Source organism: Pseudorasbora parva, chromosome 8, assembly GCF_024679245.1.
Source record: "Pseudorasbora parva isolate DD20220531a chromosome 8, ASM2467924v1, whole genome shotgun sequence".
Taxonomy (NCBI): domain Eukaryota; kingdom Metazoa; phylum Chordata; class Actinopteri; order Cypriniformes; family Gobionidae; genus Pseudorasbora; species Pseudorasbora parva.
This window is the reverse complement of record NC_090179.1, coordinates 36,471,547-36,492,139: the sequence shown is the minus strand read 5'-3', so window position 1 is coordinate 36,492,139 and position 20,593 is coordinate 36,471,547. Positions and strand designations below refer to the sequence as shown.

The window sequence follows — 20,593 nt, the reverse complement described above, 5'->3', positions numbered from 1 at the left end:
GCTTTTTACAAAACATTGTACGTGAAAACAATACACACATTACAGTAACTTAAATTTAGCGTTACAAATTAAAAGTAAAAGTTAAAACTTTAGTTTATCATCATATTATATAATACATATTTTTTCAATGTAAAATGAATCGTAAAACGTGACTATATAAAAAATATTGAAAATAAATTCCGATTCCAACCTTATCCAGAAGGTGACGTAGCTGAAGGTGTGACCCCGGAAGTGGCGCATGTCTCTTCTCAATGATGATGACGTCACTTCATTGAGCTGTTTAAGATGGCGCTTCGGCCCGGAGCAGGGGGAGGCGGCAGGTACAGAATTTCACACTTTACCGTTTTGTTATTTGTTTTTTTCTATACGTACACGCCTTCTAAAGTTAGTATGTGTTAAATCACTTGTCTGTTTGAAAATGCACCCGTTAATCCCGCAGTTTCACTTTATTTAGCGGAACGTCTGCGGTGTTAATGGCTGATGCTGGTCAGCTGTGATAGTGATGTGACGTTTGTCATACTGCATCAGAATGACCATCCGTCACATTCATATTTGTTTCTTCTTCTTATCGTGTTTTTCTTTGCTATACACGTGAATACACAACGATATTGATGTCCAACGTCATTAAACCTCTTGTCAGCCGACTAACTAACACCCAATATGCATATTTACTAGCCGTGTGTCAACCTAGTAAATTACCTAAGTTAACGTTACCTAGACAGCATTTTTGGTGTTAATGGGCGCTTGGTCGATCATTCTATTCGTTGATGGCGTCCTAAAATTATATCCGATCGTTGTGTTCCCCACAGAATTGTTCGCATAAATATTGAAATGTTTTGTAGCCCTGCCCACCTTTCACTGTACGGCTGTATAAATTATACACCTATTAAAACATGCATATGAATGTATTTATATAGTCATACTTTGTAGTATTTTCTTTTTTCTCTTGCTAATGCTTTAACTTCACGTTGTTATATAAGGGTCAATGACGAATAAGGTTTTTAAAAATGTAAAAAAATATAATGGAGACCTAATTAATCTTAAAATCATTTTTTTGTTTAACTAAGTGTTAACAATGAAATTATGTGGTTTTTACAATCAATTAACACTGCTTTTGACATTTTTTACAAGATGTAAAAAATCTGACACTAAAAAAGTCATTCGGTTTAACCATGAATATATTTTAAATAATTCATTAGCAGATAATTATTCATGAACAAACCTGATTTGACATTGATGTTGAGATAGTATGTAGTGTGTAATACAGAAGAAATATAAAATAACATTATCACTGGTCTCATAAATATACATTTTTATTCAACCACTCTAAACCCACCAACCTATTCAAGTAAAACATTGCACAGGGAAAGGAGAAAAGGGCAAATGTAGGGGAAAAAGCCTAATCTGCTTTATATTTGTATTATTGTAGTTCCTTTTAGTTATTAAAAACAAAATCATTCAATTTAAATATTTACTTTATTGGTTTTACCGAATGACCAAGGCTGGTTTTACCGAATGACTATGTCTGCTACCCTTGATATTATGACTAAATAAGACAATACACAGACACAAATATCAACAAAAGAACATTTTATTGGTAACATTTAATTGTTATTGGAACAAACATATTTAAGAAAAACTCATATTGTAATGATATTAGTAATTAAAACACTTAAATGTTTAATTGTACATGGAACAAGTGTCTAAATGGTTAAACGATGAGCTGCTATACATTCATGAAAGCAACAAAAGAACATTTTATTGTTAACATTTAATTGTTATTGGAACAAACATATTTAAATAAAACTCATATTGTAATGATATAAGTAATTAAAACAATTAAATGTTTAATTGTAGACAGAACAAGTGTTTAAATTGTTAAACGATGAGCTGCTATACATTGATGAAAGTCATCCAGTCTCTGGAACATAATCTTGAGGACCGTGAATTTAGAGGTTCTGGCTCACTAATTTTTGCATGCACATCTTTAAAGTAAAATATCTTGTCTGGTTTGGCTGGCCAGATAAAGATATTTCTCTCCCCTGACTGCTGCATGCAGTTGATCTCAATCTCATCTTCAGTCACCTCGAGGACCTGGCCTACAAAATGATGGGCAAAACTGGCTAGGATGTTCTGAGTGGTTGCTAGGGAGTTGTTAGGGTGTTCTAGGTGGTTGCTATGATGTTGCTAGGAGGTTGGTAGTTATCACTGATAGTTACTATGGAGTTTTTATAGAGTTCTTAACATGATTTTGCACTTAGCTAATCACTATTAGCATGTAGTTATTAATTTGTTAGCATGTGTAGCATGATGGAGCTCCTGTTTGCTAGCATGAGTCAAAAGGACCAAAGCTTATGTCTATACAATGTTAGAATCAGAGATATAGGTCTTGGTTGATAGGGTACTCTGTTTGGTTGCTAGGGAGTGGCTTGGCAGCTGTCAATGATGATAGGCTGCTTGTCAGTATGAATGATATAAAGCAACCACAATGCTTCTATGACATTCAGATTCAAAGATATTCCTTGTTGGGTTTGGGTTGCTAGGGCGTGGCTAGGAACTGTTGAAGTTGATTGATGATTAGCTGTTTGCTCCCCCAAGTTAAACGAGCCAACCCTCATGTTTTTATGACACTTCTATCCAAAGATGTCCCTTTTGATCTCTTTGATCAGTCTATGGGATCAGTTGCTAGGGTGCTCTAAATGGTTGCTATGGTATAATATAATAGTAATAATAATATAAATAATAAAAACTAATTATGCCTCTCTCTTCTTTTGGAGAGTAGCTCTTCTTTTTTAACAGGATCAGCATTGATCCTTTCCCAATAGCGAGCTGCTTTTACCTTATTTGATAAAGGCACCTGCAAAGGTAAAATTCAGTAAAAAATTATGTAAAAATATCCTCTGGACATTTCCTATTAATAAAATGTTGTATTTATTAATTCCAGATATGTACAAATATGATCAACATGCATTGCAGTCATTCGGTACAACCAGTAGGTCATTCGGTATAACCAGAATTTTGGTATTACCGAATGACAATTTTGGTTATACCGAATGACAAAATATACAAACAGTGCTAACAGGCTGATATCTCTCTAGCTAGCTAAACATCTTGCTATCTAGCTAGCAAAAGGACAATCAAACATTTTATATTCAGTACAAGTTTTTAAAATATTACAACATTTTCTATGTTTTATAGCGGTTGTACCGAATGACCTGATATTTCGGGACATGCGTATGAGCAAGTGGAAACATGATTTTTTCAAATAGTTAAGGGAGAGTTACTTACTTTGCTTCACAACTGTGTGGTCCTTTGCAGGTGTCTGAATGATGTCAGATCCTGTCACATGATATTGACAGCATGACTTGATCCAAAATGGTGCCTTTATACTGGTTACTCCGAATGACATCAATGAAATTCATTTTTCCGGACATTCTTTCTCATAACAAAGCGATGACTTCGCCACATAATTTCAATACCATTTTGCACTATGTTGATATATGATGATATAAAATCATGCCAGAATAAAAAATATATAATTGTATTACATTTTAAGATATTTTAATCACCAATGAAATGGCTCTATTGGCCTTTGGACGGTTAAACCGAATGACATTTTGACACTTCAAAGTCGTTAAAATACTGTTATATGTAGGAAGATATAATTAAAACATTTTGGATTCAATAAAAGAGATCAAGTTGTACTATCTTACATACTTTTGCTGTCATATCTTTATTTTTTATTATTATTAAGGCCTTTGGACAAAAAAATGACACGTCACGTCATTGACCCATAAACAACCAGTCAGTAATGAAGAATACTGATTTAAGTTACGTGAACCTTGAATACACAATTTCAAGAATATCTGAGTAAAGATGGAGTCACATAAATTTCGGTGAAAATAGGTGTCTATTGTCAATAGTGTAGCATGTAAGGGTTGTGAAGGATTCTTTTTAAATGTATTCCGTTACAGTTACAAATTACTTGATACAAAAGTATTCAATAATGTAATCCAAGCAGCACCACAATGTGAAAGTAATGTAATCTGATTACCCTTGTATGTAAATTCGGGTTAAAAGCAATATCAAAGTATTTTTTAAACTATGAATTTAAAATAAAAACTATTAAAACTAAGCAATCGTGTCTTGTTTCACAACACAACCCTGTATATACATCTATATAAAAGGTTAAAGGATATCTAGCTTGTGGCTACAGTATGGTATTACAAAAGTTTTTTTTTATTTGATTTCTTAACATGTACAAGGAAAAAATACTTATAGTACACAATATTAAAAAGTCTACACATTAGTCTATTTTAAAATACATGTAGATCAAGGCTGTGATCTTTCTTAATTTCAATGACTGACCCTGGCCTGCGCTAGCGATGGGAGTTCCCCTTTGTGGGGACTTGTTAATTTCTGTTCTGCTAGAAACTTGCATAGAAGTCGCAAACAAACACAGAATTTTAGCTAACATGATTTCTGTGCTAGTCATAGTGATTCATAATTAGATAAAACACAGTTTGCAAAACGGATTCATGACATACTCACTCATTTGTATACATTTTGTACATTTTTAACAAAAAAGTTGCGGCTTTAACAACAGTAAATGCTTAATTGCTGTTCAGTAAGTGAGTCAAATGTGTATTCAGTGAGTTAATTCAGTTAAACTTTTGTAAGACTTTCTCAGTCTGGAAAACACAAATTCTATGATTTTTTTTCAGCGCTTGAAAGAACCGGCTCATGAGAGTAATTTGTTTGTGAAACGGACTACATCGTTCGCGTTGTATGTTTGATTTTGTTTAATCCAACGCAATAGAGGAATCGTTTTAATTCGAAGTGTAGGCCTGTATTCTGTCCAAAAATATTTTCTTTGTTGATGCCCAGAAATTTATGTTGATTTCAATTAATCATAGATTCCAGAAAGTTGCAAATGCATCTGAGATTTAATTAGAATATTAATGATGTCCAAAAACTTAATTTGAGAGTGTCGTGTAGATAGGTGGTTAACCAGGCTTTGTCATTGTCTGTGCAACGCCATCTGACATGACCAGTTTATTCCAGTAATTCTTCTGTCTAAGCTTTTGAGGGTGATATTCATTGTTTGCTGGTAGCTGATGCCAAATGTCAGGTTCTGTCAGGTAGACCAACCAGAGGCACCCTGACCAGTATTATGTATGTTTGCAGATGAGACATCAGGACTGTTATGTGGATCTGGTGGCTTGACAGCTCTAATATATTCATAGTTGCTGCTTTTCAGTTGACTGGATCAACCTAGTATCACCCTCATGGGTGTCATTGAGCTTAAAATATTGATATCAGGCCAGTAAGGCACTTTGAATGTACCAAAGTTTTTATAAAGTAGAGCGCATAGCTGTCAGAAAGGATGGAAAGGCCAACTTCATGTTTTATTTACCTAAAGGGCTTTAGTCTTTGCTGAACTGCTTGAATAATGAATGTCTAGTTTCAAACGGAGCAGCACCAGGTAATACTGATACCTGCCGTGAAACTAAATAACCACAGAGTTCTACATAGAGCTTTATTTGGCAATATAATAAAAGTTCTACGCCATACAATTCAAATTTACAGGGAAAGACTATGTAATGTCAATTTAAATTCTGTTTACCTTCTAAAGCTGTATATTAAAGGGATAAATGATGCTAGAGTTATATTATGATGACAGGATTTAGTAGTTTGCAGAAGAATCAGTTCCATGAAGTTAGATCGAGTGTGGTGGCTAAAGCTGTGATGGGCATCTTCCATATGGCGAGGCTCTCAAACAGCTGCGGTGGAAGGCATAGTGAGTTTATTAGAACAGGTGTAGCTGTATTGTTTCTGCCAACACCCTAAAAGATGCTTATCAGGTCTGAGAGTTCAGAAAAAAGACTGAAGACAGCAATGTCATAGATGCAATCTGTTATTCTGTGTGAAAGTCAGTCACTAAATAAATAAACCTACCTGCCCACCCTCACAGACCCAACACAAAGGTGTTTGAGACGTTTGACAGTTCTCAAATCCCCGTATCGAGTTCCAGACGCTAAGAGCTGATTATCTTTGACAACTTAAAAAGGATTTAGGGGACTTTTATTTCTGAAGTTTATATCCAATTTAATGTAGCCTATTGTTTGGTTAGAAAGATGCAATGAGGCAAGCTATGCTTATATCTAAAGTTTGCTTACATGATATTGAAGTTTTAATTCAGATATTTGGAAGAATGTTTGTAACCAACTAGATCTCAGCAGCCATTGACTACCATTTTTTTCCTACTATGGTAGTCAGTGGCTGCTTGGTTACAAAAATGATGGATGGATGAATGAATGGATAGATGTTGGCAGTAACGGTTTAAAATGGTGGATAGATGTGATCTTCCCACCCTGATGTCACAGCAGATCTCTCTTTGAATGTTAATCTGCCTTAATCCAGTGTGTTTTTCTCTCTCCTCCCTCTGTTGTATCACAGTCTCTGTGAGCGATGTAAAGCTGTGAGCCTGCAGGCAAACAGATGCAACACAGACAGACAGATCGCTTTGTGCTAGAGAGCCTCAGTGGAGAGTGTTAGCCCACATTTCAGACTGTTGGCAAAGCAAACAAAACTAGGCAAAAACTATTGATGAGTTACTTATACGATCAGGACGCCAAATATTTGAAAATATGAAATATTTGGCTTCTTAATGCAACAAGAAATCTTTATTTTGAAAGGTTTTTGAATTTTCATTTCTCAGTAGTGATTTTTGAATACTCTGGCTTCAACAAAAGTTTTTGTTTTATTTTAACTAGACCATATGGTAATTGTATTCATTTTGTTTTAAGTAACTTTGAATAAGTGTGATTTAGTATGATTCATTAAGGATCTCTTGTCGTGGGGTCTCAGTGATCCTAAGAAAGGTGAGAAATTAGCCCAGAACTACACGGGAGGAGCTGGTCAATGACCTGAAAAAAGCTGGGACAACCATTTCCAAGGTTACTGTTGGTAAAACACTAAGACGTCATGGTTTGAAATCATGCATGGCATGGAAGTTTCCCCTGCTTAAACCAGCACATGTCCAGGCCTGTCTTAAGTTTACCAGTGAGCATTTGGATGATCCAGAGGAGTCATGGGAGAATTTCATGTGGTCAGATGAGACCAAAATAGAACTTTTTGGTCATAATTCCACTAAATGTGTTTGGAGGAAGAAGAATGATGAACACCATCCCTACTTTGAAGCATGGGGGTTGTACAGGGCAACTGCACTGTATTAAGGAGAGAATGAATGGGGCCATGTATTGCGAGATTTTGGGGAACAAACTCCATCTCTCAGTTAGAGCATTGAAGATGGGTTGAGGCTGGGTCTTCCAACATGACAAAGACCCGAGGTACACAGCCAGGATAACCAAGGAGTGGCTTTGTAAGAAGCATATCAAGGTTCTGGCTTGGCCTAGCCAGTCTCCAGACCTAAACCCAATAGAGAATCTTTGGAGGGAGCTCAAACTCCATGTTTCTCAGCGAGCTGACTGATCTAGAGAAGATCTGTTTGGAGGAGTGGGCCAAAATCCCTCCTAAAGTGCAAACCTGGTGAAAAACTACAGGAAATGTTTGACCTCTGTAAAAAGGCTACTGTACCAGATATTAACATTGATTTTCTCAGGTGTTGAAATATTTATTTGCAGCTGTATCATACAAATAAATAGTAAAAAAAAAAAAAAAAACATACATTGTGATTTCTCTCACAGTGGACATGCACCTACAATGACAATTTCAGAATTTCAGACCCCTCCATGATTTCTAAGTGGAATAACTTGCAAAATTGCAGGGTGTTAAAATTAGGGATGCACCGAATCCAGAATTTGGGTTTGGATTCGGCCGAATATTGGGCTTTTTGACTGGGTTTGGTTTCTGCCGAACCTTAGAATTTTTTTCCACCGAACCCGCTTGCACTACGCGAGACTGGTCGATGATGCTGCGGTTGATTATGGCAACGTGTTTACTAGGTGGACCGTTCGAATGCAGTAGGCTGTGAGAGAGTGAAAATGGAACTTGTGAATAGAAAGTGTTGTTTGGCAGTACTTTCAGACACAAGAAGGAAATTCAAATCGAGCTATATGTTCAATTTGCAATGCCGATTTGTCTCGTGGTGGCATGAAACCCGAAACAATAGCCGCTGGATGTCCGGTTCGTGAACGAATCGTTCTTTTTAACCGGATCTTTTTAGTGATCCGGTCAAACCAGTTCACCAAATCGGACTGAACATTCTAAACGGTTCGTGTCTCAAATCAGCGCTGATCCCACAAGTTACTATAGTTACTCACTTTCTGACATGAGTGACAGTCCCTCAGACTAGAAATAAACTAATATCTTGAAGTATATGTTGTAACTCCAACAGTTCACTGAACTGAGACATTTTGCTGTGAGAACCGGTGAGCTGAGATACTGCATGCGTGATAGCGTGAATGTGTTTGAATGTATTTTCATCCGCCGGTATGATAGAAATGACGTCATTACGTAAGGACGTAAAAGAAGCGGTGATCCGTTTTTTTTGTGCAGGAAGGAATCTACAGACAGCAATACGGCACAGTCATCCTGGCATAATGTTGCCTTTTTTAAAATTACAATTAAATTAAAAATACACTGCTGTGAACGTTGTTTATGTCATTAATGTGTTTACTGTGATAATGGACTGAGGATGGGAGTTGGATTCGGTATTCGGTTTTGGATTCGGTATTCGGTATTCGGTATTCGGCCGAACCTCAAAAATCTGGATTCGGTGCATCCCTAGTTAAAATACTTATTTTTCTCACTGTACATTGGTATTATCATATGATAACATCACTGTGACTGTACCATGCTATGCAATGGGGAGACTGGTTGTTAGGGTGCTTAGCAAGTACCACATTTTTTTTTTATTAATGTTGAGCCATTCACTTTTTTTTACATTTTAATATTCTACGATCTTCCTCTGATCATAACAATGTTTGTAAAATGCTACTTTATGCTTTCATTGCATAAGGAAAAGGAATCTTTGTCTATGTAATTGTTATGTGTTCCTTAGCTGTGAAAACAATGTAATGGAGGGCCAGTACTGGAATGACTTTGTATTCCACTATGGGGCAATAACAAGAAGAACCTTCCAGAATAATGGACTTCGGCTGTTTTCATAAATGTTTTCTCAGTTGAATGATTGATTGGTTGCTTTTAGTCATCTCTTGAATGTGGAGGGCGATTGAGTAAATACATTAGCTTGACACTGACATTAGCTTCAGGGGTTTGAAATGGGTTGCCTGGTAAATGACTACAATATTGAATGTGCCTGTCTTTTCTATTCTAGTTTTATGTACCCTGTAGGAGGAGGTATTGGGCCACCGCAAGGTAAGAAGCTGACATTTTTGCCTGTGTTGTGCATCTTTCCACATTAGATCATTTTTTCTTTTATAACATTTAAATTGACTTTTTTATGGTTTTAAATTTGTTTTTAAAATGTCATTTTTAAACTGTTATTTAATGGCAGGAATGATACCCATGCAGCAGCAACAGCAGCAGGGGTTCCCCATGGTCCAGGTCATGCAGCCCAACATGCAAGGCATGATGGGAATGAATTTCGGTGCGCAGATGCCTGGTGCCATGCCAATACAGGTCTGTTAGGTTTCTAAAACACTTTAAACAATAAAAATATAGATGTCCTAAATATCTTTTCCCTATGTTTCTAGGGCGGGATGGCAATGGGCATGCAGACTCCCGGGATGCAGTTCATGGGTCAGCCTCAGTTCATGAGCATGAGGGGACCGGGGCCACAGTTCCCTGCGGACATACAGAAGCAGATGGCAGAGGAGCATCAGTAAGGCTTTACATATTCATGCTGCTGGAAATAAGTTTGCACACCAGAACTCGTCTCTGATTAGTGTGTGTCCGTAGAAAACGTCTGGAGCAGCAGCAGAGGATGCTTGAGGAGGATCGAAAGAGAAGACAGTTTGAGGAGCAGAAACAGAAACTACGTCTACTGAGCAGCGTCAAACCCAAAGTGAGCAAGTCAACATGACATAAAGGGCCCTATTTTAACGATCTGAGCATAAAGGGCCCTATTTTAACGATCTGAGCACATGGTTTAAAGCGCAAGTGCACTTACTTTGTCCAAATCCACTTTTGCTAGTTTAAAGGGTTCACCCAAAAATGAAAGTAGAACACAAATGAAGATGTTTAACTCCAACCGTTGCTGTGTGCTAGTCATATAATAGTGTGAATAGGTAACAATTCTATGAGAGCAAAACAAACAAACAAGAAAACATGCTTAGAGAACATGCACAAAAACCCTGCTGCTCTTGACGACAGATTGATGTCTTAAGACACAGACCGATCGGTTTCTGTGAGAATCCCAACAGTATTTATTTTTTTACCTCACATCCAGACGAGTCTTAGATATCATAGACATACATTATGTAGGTTCCTCATTCGGCCGATCCGTGCAGGCACTAATGAGGTATCTATATATATATTTCTATGAAAGTGCCAGCTTTACCTGTGAGGTAAAAAAATAACAAATACTCTTCGGTTTCTCACAGAAACGGATCGGTTCGTGTCTTAAGACATCAACCTGTCGTCAGGAGCAGCAGCGTTTTTGTGCATGTTCTCTAAGCATGTTTTTTTTGTTTGTTTTGCTCTCATAGCATTGTTACCTATTCACACCATTATATGACTAGCACACAGCAACGGCTGGAATTAAACATGTTCATTTGTGTTCTACTGAAGAAACAAAGACACCTACATGTTGGATTCACTGGGGGTAAGCAGATAAACATCAAATTTTCATTTTTGGGTGAACTAACCCTTTTAATGACGGGGAAAAAGGGTTGTCCCTATTCTCTTAATGAGTAATGGGGATGTTTTAGGCATAACGTGCAATAAACCAATTTTCTATATGTAATCTTATCTCTCATTCCCTTTAAAACCCAGTTGCACTTGCTCTATCATATAATCATATAGGGCCCAAAAAACTATCGTATTTACTTTCTAAATGATTGGGCCTGTTGTGATTTATTAAATAATTGCCTGATTGTTATTAATGAATCTAGTCATTATTGTTCACTTTATTTCAATCATAAATTTAATCTAAATAAGGTATTTGATAAACTTTATAGGTACCATAAAATGTTTATGGTACCTATAGTTTCTTATCGTCTGTCTGTCTTATCACTTTCTTCTTATGTACTTTATCTTGCATATCAACTTTTCTAAACTTCTATTTTTGTGCAGACTGGTGAGAAGAGTCGTGACGATGCCTTAGAGGCCATCAAAGGAAATCTGGATGGGTTCAGCAGAGATGCCAAGATGCATCCAACACCATCTTCACAGTCTAAGAAACAAGGTACATCCAGTTACACGTTCCAGCTGCCTGACTGCCTTCAGGCCATTTGCTTTTCAAGTCCCTGTTCATGACGTCAAGGGTCACATCAGTGGTCCAGACAGCTTTTGACAAGGCCAGAGTGGCTGTCAAGAGCTGAAGGACCTTACCAGGGACACACACTGTTGAAGGGATAATTCAACCGAAAATAAAAATCCTGTCATCATTTGCACACCCCCGTTTTTTTTTAAATCCCATGAGTTTTATCCCCCCCAGTGGAACACACAAGGAGGATTTTGAAGAATTGTACTGGATGTTGTTTTCTGTGCTATTCATACAGGTTAGAACTGTCATGAGGGTGGGTAAATAATGACAGAATTTTCATCCACCAACACAAACACCACACCTTTTTCATTTAGCCAAACAGCTGTTTTCTTCCCAGCAGCCACCAGGAGGCCCTCCAGATTTGTCTACTGACTTGCTGTTCCCTCACCCTTCATATAACACATTATCCTCCACCTTCACACACTTGCAGTTTCTCCCCTCACACCTGCAGAAGAGCTTAATATCACTGTGTTTCTAGTTAATTGTTGTGTGGGTTTTAGGTCCAGGTTCCAAAATTAACCTTTTTGATTTGGAAAAAATAAACCGGTCAAATTTTTTTATCACAAGCTATTACATTTCTTTTTAATGGCTTAATAGCCAATTAAAGTAAGAATTAAAAGTATAAGTATCAGCCAACTGGCAAATAACTTTTATCATTTACTAAAGCCAGTCTTTGATTTGACCTTGACTCTGATTTGGCGTGAATGTTCACATCCTGTTTTACTTCGATAATATGACATTTTTGAGCAAAACGGAATATTAAATAAAAAAATTGGGCCGTAATTAATTGGTTTGTGAGAAGTGGATGTTCCACAAGAGACTTTGCTAAAATAATGCTTAAATATCTATTTGTTTTTTGGATAACATTATCCATCATCATGGATGGCCCAAATGATGTTAGCAGAAAATAAAACGCAAGCATTTTCTATGGAATAACAGTTAATCATTCACAGTAAGAGCAGAAAAGAATTTCAAGTAAATAAATAGGATCAATTTTGATTTCATGTTGATATTAATTTTGGACCCTGCTAGTAGTTGTTTATACATTTTTCATTTAAATGCGACATTTCAATTGATATTTTCATTGATAGGTTGAGTTTGTTTTTGTATATTCAAACAGCAGTGTCCCACCTAATGGAATTAAGTACCTTCCTTGTTGTTCTTTGTAAAACTCAGTTTCTCATTTTTTTCAGTCTGTTGTGTGGTCATAACTCATGATGTGTGTTGTGTCTGTCTCACTCTCTTGTTTGGTTTTTGCAGACTCATCGCCATCTCATACCTCTGTCACCTCTCACTCCCTTCCTCCTGCTTTCCCCGATGACGACGATGAGTTTAGTGACTTTGTGCAGGGCCCCGCTGACGCCTCTTCCTCGTTCCCCTCTTCATCCCTCCCTCCATCCTCCCCTTCACTAAGAGCCCCTCACATTAGCCAGCCATTAGAGATGGGGCCTGACAAGCATCCCCCTTCTTCTCCTCTCCCTAACACTGTCCCTTCATCTCTCTCTGTTTCACCTGTCATCCAACACTCTTCTGTCATCTCCAGCTCCCAATCTGCATTCCAAGGTAACGCCCCCTCACAATTGCTCTTTTTCTATCATACCATCACTTGTTAGCACATGTACCCAGGGGTCAGATGCCATAACTACACAACTTAGTGTTTATGTTTCTCCATTTTAGCCCATTCAAAGTTTGTGGTCAGAATCAGAAGTAATATTGTGAAATATTACACATTTTAAATCATTTTCTATTTTAATATTTTAAAATTACCAAATGAATTATTTTGACCTGGTGCTTTTCAGTGAGCTAGTTGATTCTGTTGACAAATAATTTCTAATATGATCATTCACATATACAAAGAAAGCATTGTACCGCAAGTTGGGTTTGAATGTGCCAAGCAACTTTTATTGAGATGAATGTGAATGTTAACAGATACCCTTCTCCAGGTCTTTCAGACCTTTTTATACATAAACGCTAGCTTGCTGTGTTCTTGACGTAGAGTCAAATGTCTGTTGAGGTTTCAGGTTCAGATATGATGGTCACCATCTGTGAGATTTGCACAGTGATTCTGACTCAACCGTCACCCTCCACCTCCCTTCAGTTTTGGCAGATTGCAGATGGTGCCCCATATGCTCTTATAATTTAAGCTGAAGTTCTATCAGAACATGCTCACTTTGCTGATCATGACAGCGACCTGATAACTAAAGCCTGCATGGAAGTGTGTATTTGAGTATTACTGGTTCAATACAAGTTAAACTCTTCTGACAGAATTTATGTCAGTACGTATGTTACCACAGAAAATAATTTGATTTGGACTAGAGCTTATCACTGACTGTGGCTTAATTTTTTTGTAATGTTAGATACTGTACTACTGTAGATACTGTTGCCAGCCAATTATATCATGCCTAAAGGCCCTGATATACTCGAGGTGAAATTCGTTTTTGTTCTTAGCTTTTGGGGTAAAACGAAGCTTGAAATGCGTGACCCGCGGGACTGTGTTTTATTAACAAACAACACTGCTGAGAGCGACATTTAGATTAATATGTAAATAAGTGCTACACATTTTCCTCTCAATATCAAAATAAGCACACAAAAATAAGAACAGCAAGCTTTTTTAAAAGAAAGCGTTAGAAAAGCCTCTGAAGCCTCAACAAGCCACGCTCTGCAATTTAGCACTCCAGTAAAGTCACACCGTGTTTATTTTTGTATAGCAGTATACAATAGATTGCTTAAAATCAAGCAGCATTGCAGCATTAAACATGGAAAATGGGGTCTGTTCTGTTTTTATCACAAGTACAACTTAATTTCCTATCCTAAAGTGGCTCTCCAGTTTGTTCATGTTTTTACTCATGGACGTCTAACCTTGATGGATTGAACTGAAGAAATGAACCTGAGGAGATTTCCATGTGAAAGAAGGTGGAGCCTCCACACACCTAGATATTACGTAATTGCCATGATTCAATGGTTATATGAAGGTGCTTTTTTTCTGGTTGACTTTGGCAAGCTGGAGCAAACCCCAAAAACAAGCTTCGTTTTGACCTGATTTTTTTCATAATGACGTCACATTAGTTCGTTCTTTGATTATGCTTAAAGTATATCTGGGCCTTAAATGTTTCTTGTTCCACCTTTTGAAACCTTCTTGTTCCACCTTTGGGCTTTGTGAAAGTAGTCAGTAATTAGAATAGTTAATGTAAAGGTAAATTTATTGTTATAATTAAGCGGTTTTCCCATTTACATTGGTTACTTACCTGGCTCACTTAGATTTTTTATCAAGTGAAGTTAAGCGGTTTAGTCATAATAGGTCATTATCTGTTCCAAAACCTCATGAGCTTCCTTGTTGTATGCTCTTAGGCAGCATCATATCTCTAGAACATGTCTTGTATCTGGTGACTGTGGACAGAACTGACAACAACTTATTGTACATACACAGTCATGTTTGGTACTCATGGTTAAAATAAAAGCTACTACAGTTCAATATGGCCTCTGTCCCTAACTGATTCAGGCCCATCTCTGGAGGAGAAGATGTTCTCGTCATGCGATTTGACATCTGATAAGAAGGCACAGGTTAGTTTTAAGCCATGGCAGGCTCAGACTGAGCGGAGTCCCAGAGCTCAGGTCACAGCCCAGTTTCACAGCAGCACCAGAGCCCGAAACTGGGCCCAAACTCAAGATGACTTCAATTCAGCCTTCATGACCGAGATAGCACCTGAGCCTCTCGCCACAGCTCAGTTGCCCCCTGTGGCAGACAGCCTGCCCGTCCAGCCCTCTGGTGCCAGCGGTGAGAAAACATCTACGGTCTCAGTCCCGCCTCTTTTTTTGAGCTTCTCAAAATTAACACCGCTTGCAGCTCGAGACTTCCTACCCTGCCTTTGTCTGCTAATCATAAGATGTGCTTTTAGAGGGGCTGATCTTGTTCTTGTTATAAAAATCTTTATTGAAATCTTAATGTGATTATACCTAACAGTTCTTAATGAATATCCAAGTAACCAAATCCTTCATCTTATTTCGGCTGCCTATGCTAATGGCATTAAACAGGAAAAAAATGCATGGGTTGAGGTGCTTTACCTTTGAAGACAATGTGCTCTTGAGCATGAAATGTGTTCAAAGACTAAGTGGAAAGTAGAATGAGATAAAGATGGAAAGGCTTAATAAAAATCTCTACTGGATGAAGAAATCTTCTACCTGCAGCACTTCTTTCTGTCCTGGACTTCTTACTAATGGTGATTTTAAAAATAAATACGCCCATGTGGGTGATTTAACTCATATGTCCTGGGCTTCATCTATTAACATGGGGTGGTATATATATTTTTTCCCCACTTCTGTCTGTTTTTTCCCATCTGCATTTTTCCTTATTTTCCAATTTCCCCATAATGATAATTCTGTATTATTCAGGGTTACATTAATCCAGAAGTGTACAATCCTGCTCTCTATCTTTATGCAGAGTTTATCTTTTACACTCTTGCTGGACGTATCTGGAAATCTTAAATTAGTCTTGATTAGCCTGTTCAGGTTTGTTTCGTTAAGATTGGAGCTACTTGGTAGGTAGGTATCCCTCCGGGATTAGGTTTGGACACTCCTTGTTTAGTCTATTAGCTAGGCCCACTGGTTTAATTAAGGCAGGGGCTTTTAGATGTTTTTACTGATGATCTGTAGTTGGAGACTTAATGACTGTAGCAACATTTTAACTGTTTGTTTAATTTGCTTCACCACAGGACAGTTTTAGAATAGTGTACACATTGACAATGCAAATAATGAGACAATGTGTCAATGCTAGAACAAGGCAAAACTTTATTTTCGTATGTTTTGTCAATCTGTTTGCCCTGAAAACCCACCTGCTTTTGGCTCAAGACAACCGAGCTGACAGCAGAAGCAGTGGGAGTCTTTAGTGTATCTGTGCATGGCTTCAGTAGTATATCCATGCTGGGCTTTGTCGACAGCAGGTGTGGGAAATTCTGACTGTGCAATAATCACTTGGGATATATGCTTGAACAATCACTCTTAACTTAGTAGTCCACGAACAACATCTTACTGTATCCATGTCCATCCCAAACAGGCGTAGGCGTCTACCCCCAGCAAGACATGCAACCCATGGTGCCAGCCTGGTTGTACAATGACTCGCTCATCCCAGGTATAATTCTCTTGATATCATTGGCTTTGGTGTAGTTTTTTTGGTTTTCCAAGAAAAGTTTTATATCCCAGTATCTAATGCCTAATGGATGCCCTTCACAGAGTTGTTCAAGAAGGTCCTTGACTTCACCATGACACCAGCAGGCATTGACACAGCCAAACTCTACCCAATTCTGATCTCGTCGGGTCTTCCACGGGAAGCACTCGGACAAATCTGGGCCTTGGCCAACCGTACCACACCTGGCAAGCTGACCAAGGAAGAGCTGTACACCGTTCTGGCTTTGATTGGAGTAGCCCAGGTAAAACTTCAGTCTCAGAAAATCTACATTTTAAAAAATTGCATATTTGCATACTCTGTTAGGTTGAACTTGAGGTTTGGGGATCTCCTTATCTTCCCTTGGCACCCTTGGGAGTTACAGTCCCATGAATAGATACTGTTGCTCTTCAGTAACCCAAGGGATCCTTCTAGTAATAATACATTTGTTATGCAAATTTGAAAGCTCAATGAGGAGCCACTCTTGCAGCGCCTCTGTTTTGAAGAGCAGTAAAAAAGGAACTGCTCTGGAGGATGCCAGCAATTGCATTGAAAATGGAAGTTGACTAATGAATATTTTAGGCGAACAAATCAGACGGCCTCTAGGCAGACATCTGGATGGAGAAGGAGGTCTATTGTCTGACGGCCCTGCTTTTTAATTTTGTCTCCCTGATGAAAGATGTGCTGTAAATTCGCCATTCCCTTACGAGGCTTGTTGAGGTGCTTTTGTCTAATAGCTCACTAAATCATTGTGTAGGCAGAATATTAGCTTTAATCGACTGTCTTATGTTTATAGCAGTGCGTTATACCTCTCAGTAATCAGCGTTTATCAGTCAGCAGTCACAGATCTGTGCTACTTGTTATCATTGACGATGTCATGCTGCTTTAGCACTTCTTTTTATATTTATTTGGTATATTTACTGGCCCTTAGAGGGCCAGTATTCTGCAGACTTGAGCACCATTCCCAAATTAACCCACTTGTTTGTGATTTTTAAATAATTATTTTTCAAATAGTTTCTTGATTAGCTTGTTCAAGTGTGTTTGGTTAGGACAAAAATCAATCTAATGTCAGACTGTTTGGTAATGATCCTATCATGCTGTTGACAGCTTGTAGGAGTGTAGCTTGTAGTTATACTGCATATCATTTCTAACACTACTAGAACTACTTCAGGGTCTAAAAAGTGATTCATTGTTTGTCTGTCACTCTTAGGTGCAATTGTTGATTATCTACAGAATTTATGCTGCTTGAAAGTCTCCTCATATCCTGACAGCAATCACTATGTTAAAAGGATAGTTCACCCAAAAATGAAAATTAGCCCATGATTTACTCACCCTCAAGTCATCCTAGGTGTATATGGCATTCTTCTTTCAGACTTTTTAGAGTTATAATAAAAAGGTCCTGGCTAATCCAAGCTTTATAATGGTAATTGACTTTTATAATATAACTTACATTTTATTCGTCTGAAAGAAGAATGTCATATACACCTAGGATGACTTTAGGGTGAGTTAAATTATGGGCTAATTTTAATTATTCGGTGAATTATCCCTTTTTAAGCAACCTATACTTAATTTTCATAAGTATATATCGTCTGTGAAAGGTATGGACTATAAAATGTTCATTCCGTCATTGCATTTGGTCCAAATAAAATTATAGCAAGCGTTTCCTGTCAGTCAACGTTTGCATACCACTGCGCAGCCTGTTCACGCAGACATCATACGTCATCAGTGCATTCACTTACGCTGGGTAGACAGAGTGAGAATGGCAGGTAAACTGTTTTCACGTTCGTTATTGTAGTACTGTAAAGTCTTCTACAATAACGTTGTCTGGTCGTTGCTCTTCTGGTCTGTGCACGTTCATGTGTTTTGGGTGAGGCGTGGCTTTGGATGGCGATTTGCAGGGAGGGTGGGATTGTTTGCTTTCAATGCTAGCAGGTGGAAGTTAGCATTTAACAGATAACCTTTTAAAGGGTTTAGTTGACCCAAAAATTCTTGTGACCAAATTGTGGCCAAATCATACAACGTGAACCTTAAACTCCTTTGTTATATATTATTATTGTTTTCTCTAGAGTGGTCTTACAGTCATGAGTTTGGACATCCTGAGTCAGTTCCCCTCCCCGCCTGTGCCCAATCTACCTGCCATGGCTTTGGCCATTAATGCTGTTCTGCCTCAGCACCAGCAGCCCATCATGACCCAGCCGCCCGTGTCCATGGCCATGCCTGTCGCCACTCCACCTGTCATGGGAATGACCCCGAACCCCCCTGCACAACCACCTGCCAGCTTCATCTCCAACTTTCCTCCAGTTCAGGTGAACATCAGACAATTTATTACAGATAATAAGTGCTGTTATCGCACATGATTTATTGTTTCATTGGTTTACTTCAGGCTACCAAGCCTGATGACGACGATTTCCAAGACTTCCAGGAAGCCCCCAAAGCCGGAGCTGGAGATGACTCATTCACTGATTTCCAAGGAGAGACGGGGGGAGCGTTCCCCAGCATGAAATCATCATCCCAGAGCTGGTACGATCGCTGCTTTTCATCAAGCTGCTATCTTATTATTTGACATTGTTGCATGCCTGTAAAACATTTTATACAGTACGTAATGCAAGCTGCTTCGAGAAATGCATCATAAAACAGCATCCTGTCATCTCTCTTTAGTAGCTTATGATATTATTTTTATGCTTTTTTGATTCCTCCAGACTCTGTTTGCTCATCTGGAGCATGGAATCATTTCTGCTATGTAATGGTTTGTAATAACCCACCCGGTGCATCAATTAAACCCCGCTATCTTTTCTAACGAACCCATTTCAGTGGACAGCTGATAATCTCATCCTATTTTATTTCTATTCACATCTGCATGATTTTATGCTCCCAGGGTAAAGACGGCGAAAGGCAATTATGGAAAGCAGGGAGTGAGTGGTGGGAAAGTGTCTTTGCTGAGTGCCACGGCCTTCACCGGTCGATCAGCCTCACTAAGCACAAAGGATCCTTTGTTTAAGAAGAATATTTTGGCACTTGGATGTGTCAGATCACTGCTAATTAAATCAGTGGAAATGAGAAGTGGTGAGAATAATACAGAAAATGAGGGTGAGAGCATAGGTGTTTCCCTGTGCCGGGAATAACGCTCCGTTATGAGGGAAGTGATCCAAGACGGTGAGAAGGGGAAGGCAGAAACAGACTTTTGTTTAGAAGAAGACTTGAGCTGAATTTCAAGTTGAATATTTCTATTACACTCTGAAAGTACGTACTTAGCTTACGACGGAAATGTAGTTTGTTGTCAGTAAATTTTACAGAAAATATTTAAATTTTAAACCTTAAAGGTGCACTGTGTAAATTTTAGCAGCATTTGGTGGTGAGGTTGCGAATTGCACTTGGAGAAGCTACGTGGCTGACACAGGACAAAGATGTCGTCGTCTGAGACAGCGTGACTAACTTATTTTAACCACTATTTTTAAAAGTCAGTTGTGGTGCATGCAGTAAGAGTTAAAAAAGAAAGACAGATGGAACGATGAAGAGTTTTAGGCTTTATGAAGCTTTTATACGGAGGACAAAATCCCAGTCACATTCATGATTTGGATCGCGTGTCAAACTGCTGAAATCACGGATCATGAATCAATACGCTGATTTATTACAGTTTGAATCTTTATTTGAGGTTTGAAAACAAATGCGGAAGAGAAGACAATGCTAAATAAAGCCGTAGTTTTGGTTATTTTTGGACCAAAATTTATTTTCGATGCTTTAAGAGATTCTAATTAACTAACTGATGTCACATATGGACTACTCTGATGATGTTTTTATTCCCTTTCTGGACATGGACAGTATCGTGTGCACACACTTGGATACGCTCTCGGACTAAATATAAAATGTCATAAACTGTGTTCCGAAGATGAACGGAGGTCTTATGGGTGTGGAACGACATTGAGTCATTAATGACATCAATTTCATTTTTGGGTGAACTAACCCTTTAATGTGTTTGGTCTACTTTTAGCAGCATCAAAGAACAAACAGAAAAAGAAAGAATA

General features: G+C 38.2%; 1 protein-coding gene across 4 annotated transcripts in view; it reads left to right on the top strand.

Moving 5' to 3' along the window:
- Nucleotides 1–231: 231 nt before the first annotated feature.
- The window catches only part of synrg (synergin, gamma), an 87,853-nt gene continuing 67,491 nt past the window's right edge, over nucleotides 232–20,593 (top strand). For 2 of the 4 annotated variants that reach the window (XM_067451079.1, XM_067451077.1), the window contains exons 1-12: nucleotides 232–320; nucleotides 9,302–9,342; nucleotides 9,482–9,606; nucleotides 9,681–9,808; nucleotides 9,886–9,991; nucleotides 11,221–11,332; nucleotides 12,674–12,976; nucleotides 14,913–15,188; nucleotides 16,464–16,538; nucleotides 16,640–16,836; nucleotides 18,638–18,877; nucleotides 18,955–19,091. In XM_067451079.1, coding sequence (XP_067307180.1) covers nucleotides 286–320; nucleotides 9,302–9,342; nucleotides 9,482–9,606; nucleotides 9,681–9,808; nucleotides 9,886–9,991; nucleotides 11,221–11,332; nucleotides 12,674–12,976; nucleotides 14,913–15,188; nucleotides 16,464–16,538; nucleotides 16,640–16,836; nucleotides 18,638–18,877; nucleotides 18,955–19,091 — 1,775 coding nt within the window. In that variant the 5' untranslated portion in view covers nucleotides 232–285. The remainder of the gene's footprint in view (nucleotides 321–9,301; nucleotides 9,343–9,481; nucleotides 9,607–9,680; nucleotides 9,809–9,885; nucleotides 9,992–11,220; nucleotides 11,333–12,673; nucleotides 12,977–14,912; nucleotides 15,189–16,463; nucleotides 16,539–16,639; nucleotides 16,837–18,637; nucleotides 18,878–18,954; nucleotides 19,092–20,593) is intronic. The other 2 variants (XM_067451080.1, XM_067451081.1) reach the window with 2 other exon arrangements.